This window comes from Diadema antillarum, unplaced genomic scaffold, assembly GCF_040938485.1.
Source record: "Diadema antillarum isolate AM-2024a unplaced genomic scaffold, OU_Dant_1.0 seq00001060_RagTag, whole genome shotgun sequence".
Classification (NCBI taxonomy): domain Eukaryota; kingdom Metazoa; phylum Echinodermata; class Echinoidea; order Diadematoida; family Diadematidae; genus Diadema; species Diadema antillarum.
In genome coordinates this window covers 698,461-713,975 of record NW_027271887.1, presented here as the reverse complement: position 1 = coordinate 713,975, position 15,515 = coordinate 698,461, and the positions used below count along the sequence as shown (strand labels likewise).

Sequence of the window (15,515 nt, the reverse complement as noted above, 5' to 3'; positions counted from 1 at the left end):
AGAATACACCTCAGTTTAATTACTAGATCTGTCCACTTACAGATTTCATATTTTTGTTCTTTGATCCACCTTTTTCTTTGGTTGCTAATTCAGACTGAAGGAAACCATGCTATTTCCTCCATTTTATTTCACTGGTGCAAAAAATGTGTCATTTGAGTATAAACATGGAATATATCAAATTAATGTATATCAAATGTATCAAATCTTGTGCCATGTGTTATCCCATGCTGGATACACCTGAACGGTCCAGTAGATGAATGGAAAGATAGATAGCTATTTGTAGATTGATAGATGGTGGATGCATAGATGAAATGGATGGATTCATTCAATCATTCATTTATTTTCTTTTCCAGCTTAAACAGAAACATACAAATATGAAGTTTTACAGAAAGTAAGTACATCTATTAACATTATAAGGCACCATAAAGGAAATGTATAAGGATGCAATTTTTCATTGGATATAACAACATTTGGAAAGATGGATAGATGAATGGATGGATGAATTTATGAATGGATGAGTGTGTATATTGATGGATGGAGAGACAGAAAGAGAGACAGAGAGAAAAATGTAGACACATAGACAAAATAACATATTAAGAAAGACAAATGGACAGAAAAATATAGTAGTAGAAACATGGTTGGAAAAAGTTGGCACACAATTGGACAGAGGGAACAACTGAAGACTACCTCTGTTGTGTAAGAGTATAAGAACTATTATGTACCCCTGGGGACTCAAATTTTATCATATGGCTGTTTTCCCCTTTGCCCGTGACCACCTGTTTTTGCAACCCCCCCCCCCCCCCCCCTTCCAGGTACAACCGTCTGCTGACCGCCATCCACAGCACCCTCAAGGACCTCCTCAAGGCCCTCAAGGGATTGGTGGTCCTCTCCCTGGAGCTGGAGACCATGTCTAACAGTATCTACAACAACACTGTCCCAGACCTATGGGCAGGCAAGGTCAGTGAATGCCCCTTGCCTTTTACTTTCTTACATCTCATACCTAATATACACCCATGACAGTACCTCTGACAATAGCTTATAGCTGTTGGTATTTCTTCTTTTTTTTGTCATTAAATTCTATAAGCAATACCTGTGTGCTATGTTTTCTCTGGATTCATCATTTGGTATTATCAACAAATAGATAAAGAGTGCATGTTGATTTTACCAGCTTGTTCAGACTGTAGTATTTCCATTGGCAATTTTCCCATAGATAGACTTCATGCTCCAAACATGGACACTTTGCTCTTTGAAATATGAACAGCTGGCTCTGCAAGCGAATTTGGTTCAATCAGTGCACCGCATGAGACACTCGTTATCAGGACTTTTCACATGATTCCAGGACATTTGTAGTTTACGAGATATATTGTTGTCATATTTAATAGAACACAATTACATTGGGACAACCATAATCCTCAATTACTGTTCGTGTTTTGTCTCCATCAAATCTTTCTTTAAAAAACAAACGAACAAACTTGTTGATAATGTTGGTAAAGGCCTACAACTGCCATTAACAAAGTTTAACAGATCTCTTTTCTTATTGGAGAGTTCTCCGCCAGATTGTGTGCAATTAGGATTTAAAAGTGGAATTTCCCAAAGATAGCATTGTGTTGCTAAGCAACGAATTGTATCTGATCATCCTCCATTCAGTCATCCCACTCTCTCCCTCCTTTCCTGTCTCCAGGCGTACCCATCACTGAAGCCACTCTCTTCCTGGGTGACCGACCTGGTAGAGCGGATGAAATTCATCGATAACTGGATCCATCAGGGCATCCCCAGCGTCTTCTGGATTTCCGGATTCTTCTTCCCTCAGGCCTTCCTCACCGGAACGCTCCAGAACTATGCCCGTCGGGCCATCATCTCCATCGACATCATCGGCTTCGACTTCAAGGTGATGAACACTCTCCCATCCCTCCCCTCCCTGTTCAAAGTCATCAAAGATGAAACTTGCTGGACACACATTTCTCTCATCTCAGACTTCATTTTTGTCTCGCCCACCGGAGGTGAAGGCGAGACTAAGGGATCCAAATGGCGTCCGTCCGTCGTCCGTCGTCCGTCCGTCCGTCGTCCGTCACAAATGTTAAAGTTTACCTGCAAGACTCTCTTATGATGCATAACTTGGCAACTGTTACAGCAATGGCAGCCACACTAGGGTGATAGAAGCACTAGGGGTATCTTCATGTTATGGTGTTGTCGGAGGTCATGTGATGATGTCAAAGGTCATTTGAGGTCATATATTAAAGAGTATGTGCAAGACTCTCTTTTCTATGTTAAAGTTTACCTGCAAGACTCTCTTTTGACAAATAACTTCACTTAAGTTGCTTGGATTACAACCTAACTTGGGTCATAGATGCACTTGGGGTACCTTCATGTTATGGTGCCGTTGGAGGTCACAGGATAAGGTCAAAGGTCATTTGAGGTCATACGTTAAAGTTTACTTGCAAGACTCTTATCACACGTAACTCGACATATGTCGCTACAATGGCAATCAAACTTGGGTGATGGATGCACTGGGGGTACCTTCATGTTATGGTGCCGTAAGAGGTCACATGATAAGGTCAAAGGTCAGTTGAGGTCATACGTTAAAGTTTACTTGCAAGACTCTTATCACACGTAACTCAGCACATGTTGCTACAATGGCAATCAAACTTGGGTGATGGTAGATGTCTCTTGGGAAGTTGAAGGTAGCCACAAGGTCAAAGGTTACAGACAGGGGTCAATGAACTTTTAGGGCCCAATGGTAAGTTTTTAGGGCGCATTTCGTTTATGGCTCATAACTTTTGATCCCTATGTCCGTTTGTGACCAAACTTGGATGGAAGATGTCCCATGGGGAGGTGAAGGTCATCACAAGGTCAGAGGTCACAGACAGGGGTCAACAAACTTTAAGGGCCCAATGTTATGTTTTTAGGGCACGTTTTGATTGTGGCTCATAACTTTTGATCCCTATGTCCGTTTGTGACCAAACTTGGATGGTAGATGTCCCTTGGGGAGTTAAAGGTCATCACAAGGTCAAAGGTCACAGAAAGGGGTCAACAAATTTTTAGGGCCCAATGTTAAGTTTTTAATGGCGTGTTTCGATTATGGCTCATTACTTTTGATCCCTTTGTCCGTTTGTGACCAAACTTGGATGGTAAATGTCCCTTGCGGTGTTGAAGGTCACCACAAGGTCAAAGGTCATAAGCAGGTCAATTAACTTCTGGGAGTTATAAAAAATATTAATTCCTTGTACACGAATGGGCGAGACACAATTTGGCGATTGCCTTGTTCTTCTCAGATCTTCCTTTAAATTGTTAGCCCCTTTGCATTTGCAAAGAAGAGAATTACATGTATCTCGTAAAGATTACCGGGCCATCATGAGTTTTCAGGGTAAAATTAAGTGGGGGTCAAAAAGCCATATTTATGACAATGACTGTGATTGCATTTGACCTATTCACAATACTATCAAGATATTGCAGTGACTTCATGATTTTTTTGTGGGTCACCTGAAATATACTGCATTGCAACTTCTGGAGCAGACTTCAGTATGGTTCAATTAGTTTGTAAAATTGTGAGGGCTACACAGAGTAAGTCATATTTCCCTATTTTTTAAAAAATAATTCCTGTATGTGGTCTAATGGGAAAATAGCCATATCGATACAGATCATGTTGGATATGCTCTTAAATAGAACACAGACGTGCCAAGGAACATGCTTTGTATGGTATGGTTAAGATGTGTGATATAGATGTAACTTAAGAGGAGCAGTCCTAACAGAATTTATTGCGCCTTGCCCCCCCCCCCCCCCCCCCCCCCCAATCCATAGGTGATGAAGGAGCCAGCAGAGCAGCTGAAGGAGCGGCCAGAGAGTGGCTGCTACATCAGAGGCCTGTTCCTGGAGGGGGCACGGTGGAGCTATGAGCGGCACCAGCTGGCTGAGTCACGCCCCAAGGAGCTGTACACTGAGATGCCCTGCATGCAGCTCATCCCAGCAGCAAGTCGAAAGCAGCCAGAGACCGGCATCTACGTCTGCCCCATGTACAAGACTCTCACCAGAGCAGGTATGAATCACTCCCTAGTGTTGGCATTGAATAGATCACGGCCTTCATTATGTGCTCTGTTTTCAAGGGAAATGAAAACCTACATTTTTACAGTAGGTTGGGATCACTGATTTGTGAATTTGGTCAGGCCTCATTCAGAATGCCATCACCTCAGTTGGATGGTATCACTAAATACCAAAAGTAACACAAACTGACATGCTTGATAAGTGTGAATCATTGATCACTTTTCTTTCTTCTACCTTGGTCAAAAGCTTACAACAATTGCTATAGAAAGAGGTCCCTCACCCTAAGAAAGTTTTCCCAACCCCCGTCAGCTGTGGTCCTTTAGTTTGCCTTGAAAAAGCTACAAATTGTATTAAGGGAGCACTTAATTTTTTCCTGAAATGTTAAGCTGAGTATGACTAAATTTGAAGACCTGTCATAAAGTATTCAAACTGATGGTCAAATTGTCACACACAAAATGCAGTGGCAGATGTGCAGTTATCTTATGTGACCATTTTCTCTGAATTCTCACAGGTACCCTGTCCACCACCGGTCACTCGACAAACTACGTCATCGCCGTCGAGGTTCCGAGCGACAAGAAGCAGAGCCACTGGATCAAGCGGGGAGTGGCTGTGATTTGTGCTCTGGACTATTAAGGTGTCCCAGGCTGGAACCAAGGCTAACATACCACTCAGTATTATTGCCAGTACATCATTGGTTTGGAACCGAATCACAGTCATGCAGATCTGCTGTTCAGCTTCAAACTATAATTCATTCTTCCCAGCTGCTATAGCATAAGTTTGATAAGGCAGTCTATAACAGGCATTAAGTTTCAGAGACAGAAATCCTTTCAGGAGAAGTTGAGGTGCATATGAAATCAATGTGCATCAAGTCGTGAAATTTGTACATAATTTGTAAATGACATGTACAAATGTGGAGTCTATTATAAAGAGATGTTTTAGTGTCTTTCCAAAAGATATGCACTGGTGTGTTGGGAGCCGGAACAATCTGAGGAACGTTGTATTTGTGCTCAACCAATACAACAAATGAAATAAAAATAAGATAGAATGAAATTACAATTTTGTTTTGATTTACACATGGTAACCATGAGGTTCTTGTTTTGTATATTGTTTATCACTGTAAACTGTGTTGATGATAGAATTTCAGTCAAAGACCTTAGAATAGATATTAATGTCCTTTGATATGTTACACTGGCCATAAGACACTCCTGTATTCTCTAACTTCAAGTTAAAACACACAAATAAATACTACTATCACCTTGATGTAGTCATGTGTACTTATTCAATCTGGACCAAATGTAGGTTGGTTGGCAAATTGATTCCAACATTTAGAATTATTCACAGCTGAGACAAATATGTTCTCTCTGTTAAAGACAATTTTTTTTTTTTTTTGTGATTTAAAAGCATTGACTTGAGACCACACAATGGTACTGTATTGGTTGTTGTTTGAATTAAAGAATTACTTCAGTTTTTATTGCAGTGTCTGAGACACTATAATGTACAAAATGTTTACATAAGCACATGTGTTCTACTGAGCTGAAGTGGTTGCCTGTGCCGTGTGCCTATTTTATGTGATACAGATTGTATTACACTTCAAATGCACCAAACGAATGTGACCCAACTGGATCTTGAAAGTCATGCTTTTCTGTCAAACAATGGGTTGTTAAAGTTTATGAAATTTAGTCGCAATCATACTGGTTGTAGGTCTGTTGTATTCTATGTTTATACACAAGAAGTTGTTATAAGATATGTGCACATTAAAGCTTGGTTCAACTTTTTCACCTTGACATCTTGTGAGCTCACATTTCATAATTTTTAAAGAGAAAATAAGACATGAGTGGTAATATTGAAAGTTTATTCTTTTTAATGCATAAAATGCACAAAATTTGTATGAAATATTTAGACAACTAGAATGTCTTGTCTTTCCTGACAAAATTTGCCGTCCATAAATCGAGTAGTGTGCCTCATCTTACAAAATACATTGTACCAAGAATCTATCACTAGTATTGTATTTATTGTTGTGGGTGGTTGTTCGCCTGATGTCGAGATTTACTCTAAAGTAAAAGAATCTACCATTATTGTATTCATTGTTCTGAGTGATCTATTTACGTAGTTGTACCTGACATGTCAGGATTTGCTTGGAAATAAAAGAGTATATTTCTTGAGGCTATGTCAATGTGTTCGAATGGCATTATTTTCTTTCTCTTTCTGATCATTATTACCATAAGGCAGGGCTCACATTAGCGGTGGGCAGTGGCCTAAGGCCACTAGAGATTTATTTTGGGCGACCAAATTTCCTAAAAGGTTGTCTTTTGGTGGTCTGATAGGGAAACTGAGATTCAGAATGTATATTGATGTTTCCTTTTATATTGGGTCACTACTTTTTTATTTCTTTCAAGATTCAAAGATTATCATTGCAGGTAGCCCAATTAGGCCATCACAGAAAAAAGTTGGTGTTCAAGCCCAGCATACAGACAGTAACATAGAATGAACTGAAAGCCATGCTCTGAATGTGTGCTCTCCTTAAATGACACTTACACAGTTTCCAGAGGCTTACCCTCCAATGTACTTCCTACCAAAGTGTCTCTGATTGGCTAGTCTGCATATATGTCAAATATCTATGTTGAGTGCTAAAGGTACAGCAGTGTATATTGTATACTTGTAACTGAGGGGCATTCAGAAAAAAGAAGAAAAGATGATTTAATGGGTTATGCAATGAGTCGGGTGCATTGCTTCTCATGTATGTCGGAACATAAATCCACTATTGATACAGGGGAAGCGTCCCAAAATGTACTGGTGGATTGAGTGATTTCAGCAATATTTGTATTACTGGAAGGACATTAGTGAAGTCTGAGGAAAATCTGACAGTTCATTCAAGAGTGACAAATTTGTTAAATTTTGATGCCGCCATTGCTGGATAAGAAGACTACAACAGTTTGTGATTGTCACAGAAAATACACAGTGAAATCTGTTAATTTTCAATTTCCTAGCAAAATGAAAGAGCAATTGATTTAACTCTTCCAGAAAACATGCAGAATAATATTATCCTTAACATAGGTTAGTAACAAGTCAAAGGAATGGGTAGTTTTCACTGGAAATAAAATTTTGTGGAATTTCCTGTATATTTTCTGTATATAATTGTCTTGCTATGACGCCATGAATTGCTGTTGTCTTCTCATTTGTGGCACCAAAATTGTAAAAATTCACAACTTTTGAAAGGATTGTAAAATTTTCCTCAAACTTCACTGATTTGTTCCAGAAATATTGCAGCATTTACTCAATCCACATCCACAGCCCCCCTCCCCCATCATGGTTGAACTAGGACATAAACACACACAAAAACAAACAAACAAACAAACAAAACAGCACTTATACCAAACAAGTTTATATGCCTTCTACGAACAAATCAAAGCTAAACATTTAACTAAAGCCCTCACACACACAACCTCAATTGTCGCAATTGTGTCAGATGACTTTATTTGCAGCAAACACCAAACTTCTTGTAAGCCAGTCATTCTTCAACATTCTCATACTGGTGTCAACGACTACTGAAAGAATATTCCAAAAAGCAACTGCAAATTTGAATTTAGTGTGAACTTTCTTTCAATTTCAACATATGCACAAAGATTGGTGTATATTACAGTCTCAAAAACAGAGCTCAAATGAGGGTAAAAAAGAACAGCAAAATGGTGCTTTGCATCAGAACATGCGTAAAATGTCACTCCAGCAACTAGTTTAACAGATAATATATTGTATTCCTGATTACAAACTGTCATCATTCACACAGCAAACGTTTGAAAAAAAAAAAAAAACTCAAAGTACATTTTGTTTCTCACTTGCATTACACATGGATGTGCCTACTTATTTTTTTTCTTCATTTTTTTCACCCAACATACAAAACACGTATTCAAAATGTCCAATGGCTTTCAAGAAACAACATACAATTGACACATGAGAACAACGTTGTTACATTGGAGCAAGCCTACAGTTAGGGCAATGTCTGACATGTCTACACATGTGTTAATAGCAGAATTATGCACCTATCTGCTGCAGCTGGAATATCACTTTCATTCATCATACACACCACTCGGCAAGATTTAACACATGACTTTTGCAGTACAGATATACAGTACAAAAAAAATTCTTGTGTCAATACTTAAAGAGATATTTAGTTATCAAGGAGCACTACATGTATGTGAAAGCAGAGAGACTTGGAAACTCTGTAGTAACAGAACCATTAAGCATCACAAAACGGTGGATTCTTGTAACAATTTCATTGTGACCAGCTTGTTACACAAAAATTTCATTATGTCAGGGTTTAAAAAAACCCAAACACAGTAGCATACAAAGAAACATTGAACTTTGAAGCAAGAACAAGCATTTTGTTATAACGAGTTTGCCTTTTATCAGTGTTCTTTATAATGGCTGTCAACTGTGGTAGTTAAAGTAAGATTACTACTTCGCATTAGAGAGTATCAAGTATTTCAGTATGTCAGATAAATGAGACTGATATAACAATGGAGTGAACAGCCTGGTGTAAAAGACACAAGAAATTTGTACACAATGGGGACATCATAAATCATTTTTTTTAAATCCTTTTTGAATGTTCTGCAAAGAGCAAATGCTGGCATTACACAAACAAGTCCATGACTGAGCATGTGAATAGTTGTTTGGTGGCTTCTTCTTGTCGCTTTTTTTCCACTTTTGACTTATCATTAACCTGTTGAAGGCTCGTCCCGATTATACTCAGGCAGATATCTATGGGAATTGTGTGTCATAGCAAAATCAGCGTGTCCTCAATGGGTTAAATGTAGGATTAAACACCTACCCACTTGACTGTCAGCAAAGAGATTTTCCCCAGTGACTGCTAGAGTGCGGACTCTTCATACGCCCCGTACTATTGTTTTGTGAGCGCACGGGGAGCACTGGATGACCCCTCATGCTATCACGCTACCAAATGAGCAACCAAGGAGCACCCAAATCGAGAGAAGTGCGTACTCGACGTGTAAAAGTTCAAAAGTTCGCGTAATATGTGCTGTAAAAATGCTACTTTTATTTACACAAAATCTGCCATTACTAAGTGGGTCAATGGCAGCCCCCATGGAATCACTGACACCATTGTAGAGTCCACCCTCTAGTGGTGGGGAGAAAAAAAAACTCTTTGACTGTCAGAGAATGTTTGCTAGAAGTTTACACGCTTCCCTTGGCCCTACATGGTCTACACACAAAGTCTAAAAAGCCAACGAGTCAAAAAGCCTAAAAATAATACATGTATACAAAAGCTAGCTCTCAGTAAAACCTGCCATGGAGAACTGCTATTCTCATCTTCCGCATCAGCACATGCTGTACTTGTGACCTTCACGAGGTCAACTTTCATTCAATTCTATACAATGGCAGATTTTCAGTCAGTACACCTGATCTGCTGGAAAAAGAAAAATGTAGATCAACTTCACTGACAATTTAAAAATATAAAATGCATATCTTGCCCTCAATAGAACATGACTGCAGTGAATTTGGTATCACACTCATACAACCTTTTATATCTTTACACTTTTGCTGCTGAACAAGAAATCAATAATCATATGATGATTAATAAAGTCTCTAGATGTTTTGGTACAACGTATCACAAAAGTTGAACTTGGAGTATTGTATCAACGAAGATATTAAGGTCAAAAGTCTGACCCCAAGATATTACCATCAGGGCAAGGATAACTTTTTTTTTTTTTGCTTTAAAAACAATGAAATATCTATAGAATAGCTATAGCATACGATTGTAGCTACGGTTTCTTTGAAGAGAAAACCGGGAAATAACCAATTGCATTTAAAGCATGCAAGATTCAGACTTGTGTCTGTTTGTGGGTTTACGTGTAGTAATAGACATAGATTCCATGCTTCCCACTTCTAAATCATTGTGTCAACTCTATCAACAATGGTAAAGCATCACCCACATTCAAGCACACACAATAGGTATAGACTAGCTATATCATTACATAATATGCATGCATGGTGGTTGCAACTGGGTGTATCAGTATGCGAGGGCCAACTGTGGATGGCTTTATACACTGTATATGCTACATTGCATCCAGTAATGTATCGTTACACAGTATGAATCCGACAAAAGACTACACAAATGTTGTCCTTGTGTGGAGTTGACGGAAGTGTTTCAGACAAATAGAGTTGAGATACATGTTCATGAGTGGTGTTATCAGTCTTGTAGCAAAACAGATTCCTTTTCCCGGCAGTTCCCTTTAAAGGCTCATATACCTAGTGTGTTTGGATAATTATGATTATGATAACATCTACAATTTTTATAGTCCCATTTTCCATTCTGCTTTAAAACATGCTCAAGGCGCTTTACACCGAAGCAAAAAGACTGAAAATACCATAAAAAACAGAAGATAAAGAAATGAACGTCTGTCTACAAAATCATTGTTAAACAACCGTCAAGATGTATCCGCACTCCAATAATCTTGAACAGTTAATGCAGTACAAACCATAACTGCAGGATCTTTAAAATGCATAGAATGTGAGGTGTGGTGGTATCACAGACACACACAATCATCATTATAAGGAACTTGAAGACAGCATGTCTCTACACATCATCTTTCAATGCAATCAACGTACTCTTGTTCTGCCTCAGACCAGCTTGAACTTTCTGTACTCATTGGGCAAGAGGGCGATAATATTTCACATTTCAACGCGTAACTTCAAGAAGAGTGCACAACGCCCTATAGAAGCAGACATACCAGTACATTGTTAAGTTACTTCTCAACTCCATTTCCAGTGTCTTGAAGCAGGGAGGTGGAAAGAGAAGTTGGTACATAATGTCGAAATACAAAAAAACTAAAATATAGCTCATTACCACTTACTCCTCAATTTTTCTATCATGTTTTCAAGTTACACAACTGTAGGCTGAGCAATGTTGCTTTCAAACATTTGTTACTCTACAAACCTGCCCTAAAGTTCATGTCACATTAAAAAAAAAAAAAAAATTATTTGTGTATGGTATCTTTAAACAGTCAATAATTCATGAATGGATGCCCTCGCCATTCCATAAATTCAAGAATTTGTCGAAATACTTTTACTCTTTTTGTTGCTGTTTCTAATGAGAATGTATGGACAACATTCACTAGCTCTTGAGCTCCCTCCTTTTTCAAATTTCTACCCCCTTTCAATTGAATAGTCCACATGTTGGTATAAAAAAAAACACAAACTTCTTTATCTTACTATCCCTCGAAGCATAGCATGGTCAAGCATACATACAAACTGTAGTCCCTTGCCTATTGCTGCTTCCCTCAACTCCTGTCTCCATGAATTTAAAGTTTTTTCTTCTTTTGTGAAGTGATAAACCTTATTTGCACTTCATTTTATATTTGGTATCACACAACCCAAACAGGCAATATTGCCAATTGTAACTATTTATCCAAAGCTAACAATTCCCACTTTGGGTTCTGAATGGCTGGATCCGAACTACCACAGCGATACACTCATATCATTGTGTGCAGGTTGTAATAGCAAGCCATCTTCCTCCTGGGGCAGACCCAGCATACTTAACCCGTTGAGGACGGTTTGATTTTGCTACAACACACATTTCCCATAGACGTTTTCCCGAGTATACTCGGGACTCATCCTCAACGGGTTAACACTGACAGAATTTCTGCTTACACTACAAGAGTTTGGCTAGAAATTGACTGCAGCATGAAAAGACTTTCAAGCAGCCAAGATAGCAGGATCACAGCATGCTGATACTTCCACTCAAAGTGCCATTCAACAGTAAAACAGTACATTGAGTCCGGTCATCTTCGCATTGACTATGGTATTGCAAAAAGGCTTACAACACTGTAGGCCTTCATTCAACAAGAATCAACTTTTATTCATTCTTGGTGAATTTACAACTCTGATGCAGCATGATACATTTCACTACCCTTTTATTTTGCATTCAACAATAACTCTCCACGTAAACAAACAAACACACAAAAAAGATGGTACAGGGAAGTCAATGCTGCTACACGAAAAAGTATGCCACTCATACTTCAAGAATATAATTGACAGAATACAGAACAACAAGTCTTGCCAATTTGGTGTTGTGCAAAGTTACACACAAACAGCAAGCCATACACTTTCCTTTCTTTCTACACAAGCCATGTCTCGGGTTCCAGCCCTATCACAGAAATACATGTGCCACGGACTTTGACTGAATAAGACCCAAGGTTTATAGTCATCTCTCAGAACCTTCCTGTTTATACTTTTTAAAAAAAAAACACAGTAAAGATATAAATAGATCCCTTGAAATTAATACCAGTCTGCGTGATCTTCTGGTTCACCCTTTAGCACCTTGAATTTTCATTTTTGCAATGTCAACTTTTTCTAAAGTGAAGGAAGACATATCTACTGTACATTTCAGATCATTTTTACATGAAGGTTTACACAAATCAATTGTGTATCTGTGAGGATTGCCTACATCGGAGGGTGATACAGGGATAATGTAAACTTGGCTAAAAACACACACTACAGTACTCATCTTCACCTAGTCTCACTTCCCTTCAACACATGCGTGCACAGACATACACATTTACACAAACACAACACACACACACACGCACACACACACACACACACACACACACACACACACATGTACACACATACACATAAGGGTGGTCCTTGGCAGGTTATGTGCTGAAGGGTTCAGGCATTGTACAGAGGTACTGCTGTAACAAGACATATAAAAATCACTTGGTAGTAACTACGATTATTTTTTTTCAGACGATCAAGACCCAACCTGAGAATAATTATAGCACATCTAAACTAAGGTGGCAATAAGAATTTTAAAAAAAGTGTAAAGAGCAAAAACTACAAAATAGATGTCACTTTTAAAAATAAATAGAGGAAATCTTAACTTTTTTTATTAGATAGAATGGTACACTGTACTCAAAGCTGCTTGGATCTTATGCCTGTTTCCTACAACACTCACCAATCTCAGCAACACTCAATTAGTGATGTCACAATTGTGACAGCATAGCAGCAACCAATCAACTGTCAGTATTCCAGTTGTTGCTCTGGTGACTGCAGTGAGTGGTGTAAGGTTGCCATGGTTACACCATGCTTGATGAAACGGGCCTCCATGACTTTCACTCTACTTGACATTGTCAGTGATGAACTGGCATCCGAGGAAGGTGCACATTTCCTTCTCCGTCTTGCTGTTGACCGTCCAGGGTACAACCTTCACGCCTCTCGCCTCCCAGAACTGGACAACCTCCCTGTGTGTCGGTCAATCAAATGAAATCACGTACACAAAGGCTGAGTGAGGAGACTGGTACTGCCCATCAAACTGTGAGAGACAGAATGTGACCACTGAAAAGTCTGATCTGAGGGGCATTTCATGAAGCGTTTTGGTCGGATATTTTTCTGACAAGCTACTGAAATCCTTGCATCTGATTGGCTCAGAGCAAGTTTGTCCGACATCATGAAATGCCCCCTGAGCTTCTGACACTGGTGTGACTCCTTGCTTTTAAATCTCTGCCAAATTCAGACCTCATCAAGAATATTTCTGAACTGCCACGACCTGTGGAAGCAAGTTGTCTAAAAGTTACTTATCCAGAAATTTGAATATTTAAATGGAAATACAGTCTACCTTGCCCAAGTCAAATCTATTTGTCCTAAAGAAATAGGTTCAATTTAGAGAAAACTCGACTTAGAGAAAACTCGACTTATGATGTGGTTAAAATCAACAGAACTAAAAGAAAAGAGAATATAACAAAACCTTCAACTTAAGGTTGACTGTATAGTGCATGCAAATTTCTGGAAAAATATCAAAATTAGAAGACGTTTGCAGGACTGTCAACATTCACATATCAAAACCTGAGAAGTTCAAAATAACTTTCAGGAAGATAACTGTATGACACAAGCATCTTAATTGGCAATAATAAAGGGGAAGGTGTTTTTATGTTTTTGTAAAGAGGATAATAAAATACAGCAGTCTCTACATGATCAGGTACCACTTACTTGGGTACTACGCTTAATTGACATACAAAGTGAACAGTGGGGTTTCTGCAAAGATGAGCTGTGGCTGTAGTGACATAACATGCTGTATTGTGGTACAGATGGGTGCATAGCGTGTGACGACTGTGATATGAAAGAAACACGCTCTAGTGAAACTAGAAAGGCATCCATTAAGAGGGCACCCTCTACCTGGAGATGGTGTCCTTCTGGAGCAGCATGGCGGAGTTGCCGCACAGGAACCAGAGCCAGCTGTACATGCTCCACACAAGGAGACGGTCCAGCAGCGCAGAGGGGAGGAGCTTCCACCAGGAGGCGGCTTCGCCCAGCCACTTCTGGACCTTGTCAGTGATGAAGAAGGTCTCCGTCGTCAGGGCGGTCAGGATGGAGCTGTCCAGGTGTCGCACCTGAGAGGCGAGAAGAAGGAGAGTGTTTGTGACCGCTGAGTTGCCAGGCAGTGATGTAACTCACCTCATCCATCCTCTTTGGGCCGTGTGGCCCATAAGGCTGCAAGGTTCTCTCTCTGTCTTTGGCAATTGGTTTGGCTGCGCTCCATGATGTCAATCCCATTTCCAATCTCAATTGATCATCTCCATGTCGTCTCAGGGTGCCCTACTTTTCTTCTACCTTGACGGTTCCAAGACATGTGCTCCTGCGACAACTGCTCCCATGAAATGTCTGCACGCTATTAAAGCCAAACATACATTTTTACCCACAAACATAAACCTAGCCCTAATCCTAATCCTCATATTAAACTAAACATAAAACCCTATAACAACCCTAACCTTAACCCTAAGTCCTTGGACAAAATAAGACTGGATCAATTGTTGCAGGAGCAAATGTTGTGTCACCACCTTGACAGCCCTCACATGTTACCCATGTGAGAGCGGCCAAGCAGTGACTGTTGTCATCCATTCTCAGCATGGGCCAATCCATTTCCATATTGTGCCTTTGACTCATTAATCACTGTCAAGTAGTGATTTGAAGCCCCCAAACTTGATACTATTATGCAGCATATGCAAAGTATTGTATAAGCCACATACATATAGCAAGTCTAATCTTTCATGAATCAGGACTTCCCAACAATTTCGTGAGTGGTTAAATTTGTGATTGTGAAGTACAGTACTGAACAGAGAAATGTATGCGTGCACGTCAAATTCATGTTGGGATGAGAGTTAATATTTTCGTGTGCTTTTAAATTTGCAACTAGCACTTGACTCGCAAAATTCACGAAAATAAGAACCTCGCAAAATATTCAGCATGTACAATACAATACACGTACAATACAATACAAGACGGCATACTGATAAAATACTGAATGCTGCCAGGTACTGAAATGTTACACCAGTTTTAAAGTGTCAACTTGTGGGCTTCAAAATGCACATTTTAAACATGGAACAGTAGAAGGTATTCAGGTATTCCATGTAACAATACACAGCGACAAGTTTAAGCGATTTGTTGGTTTGGATACTGGATAAGAC

The 15,515-nt window shown here is 39.3% G+C and overlaps 2 protein-coding genes across 2 annotated transcripts in view; one reads left to right on the top strand and one right to left on the bottom strand.

Annotated features, from left to right (window-relative positions):
- Positions 1-4,716, top strand: part of LOC139743244 (dynein axonemal heavy chain 1-like) — a 76,902-nt gene extending 72,186 nt beyond the window's left edge. Inside the window, exons 71-74 of the mRNA XM_071653740.1 lie at positions 813-957; positions 1,682-1,888; positions 3,799-4,033; positions 4,550-4,716. Coding sequence (XP_071509841.1) covers positions 813-957; positions 1,682-1,888; positions 3,799-4,033; positions 4,550-4,671 — 709 coding nt within the window. The 3' untranslated portion in view covers positions 4,672-4,716. The remainder of the gene's footprint in view (positions 1-812; positions 958-1,681; positions 1,889-3,798; positions 4,034-4,549) is intronic.
- Positions 4,717-12,685: 7,969 nt separating this feature from the next.
- LOC139743249 (glycerophosphodiester phosphodiesterase 1-like) overlaps positions 12,686-15,515 on the bottom strand; it is a 51,105-nt gene continuing 48,275 nt past the window's right edge. Inside the window, exons 5-6 of the mRNA XM_071653746.1 lie at positions 14,227-14,441; positions 12,686-13,295 (exon numbers count right to left, since the gene is read on the bottom strand). Coding sequence (XP_071509847.1) covers positions 13,172-13,295; positions 14,227-14,441 — 339 coding nt within the window. The 3' untranslated portion in view covers positions 12,686-13,171. The remainder of the gene's footprint in view (positions 13,296-14,226; positions 14,442-15,515) is intronic.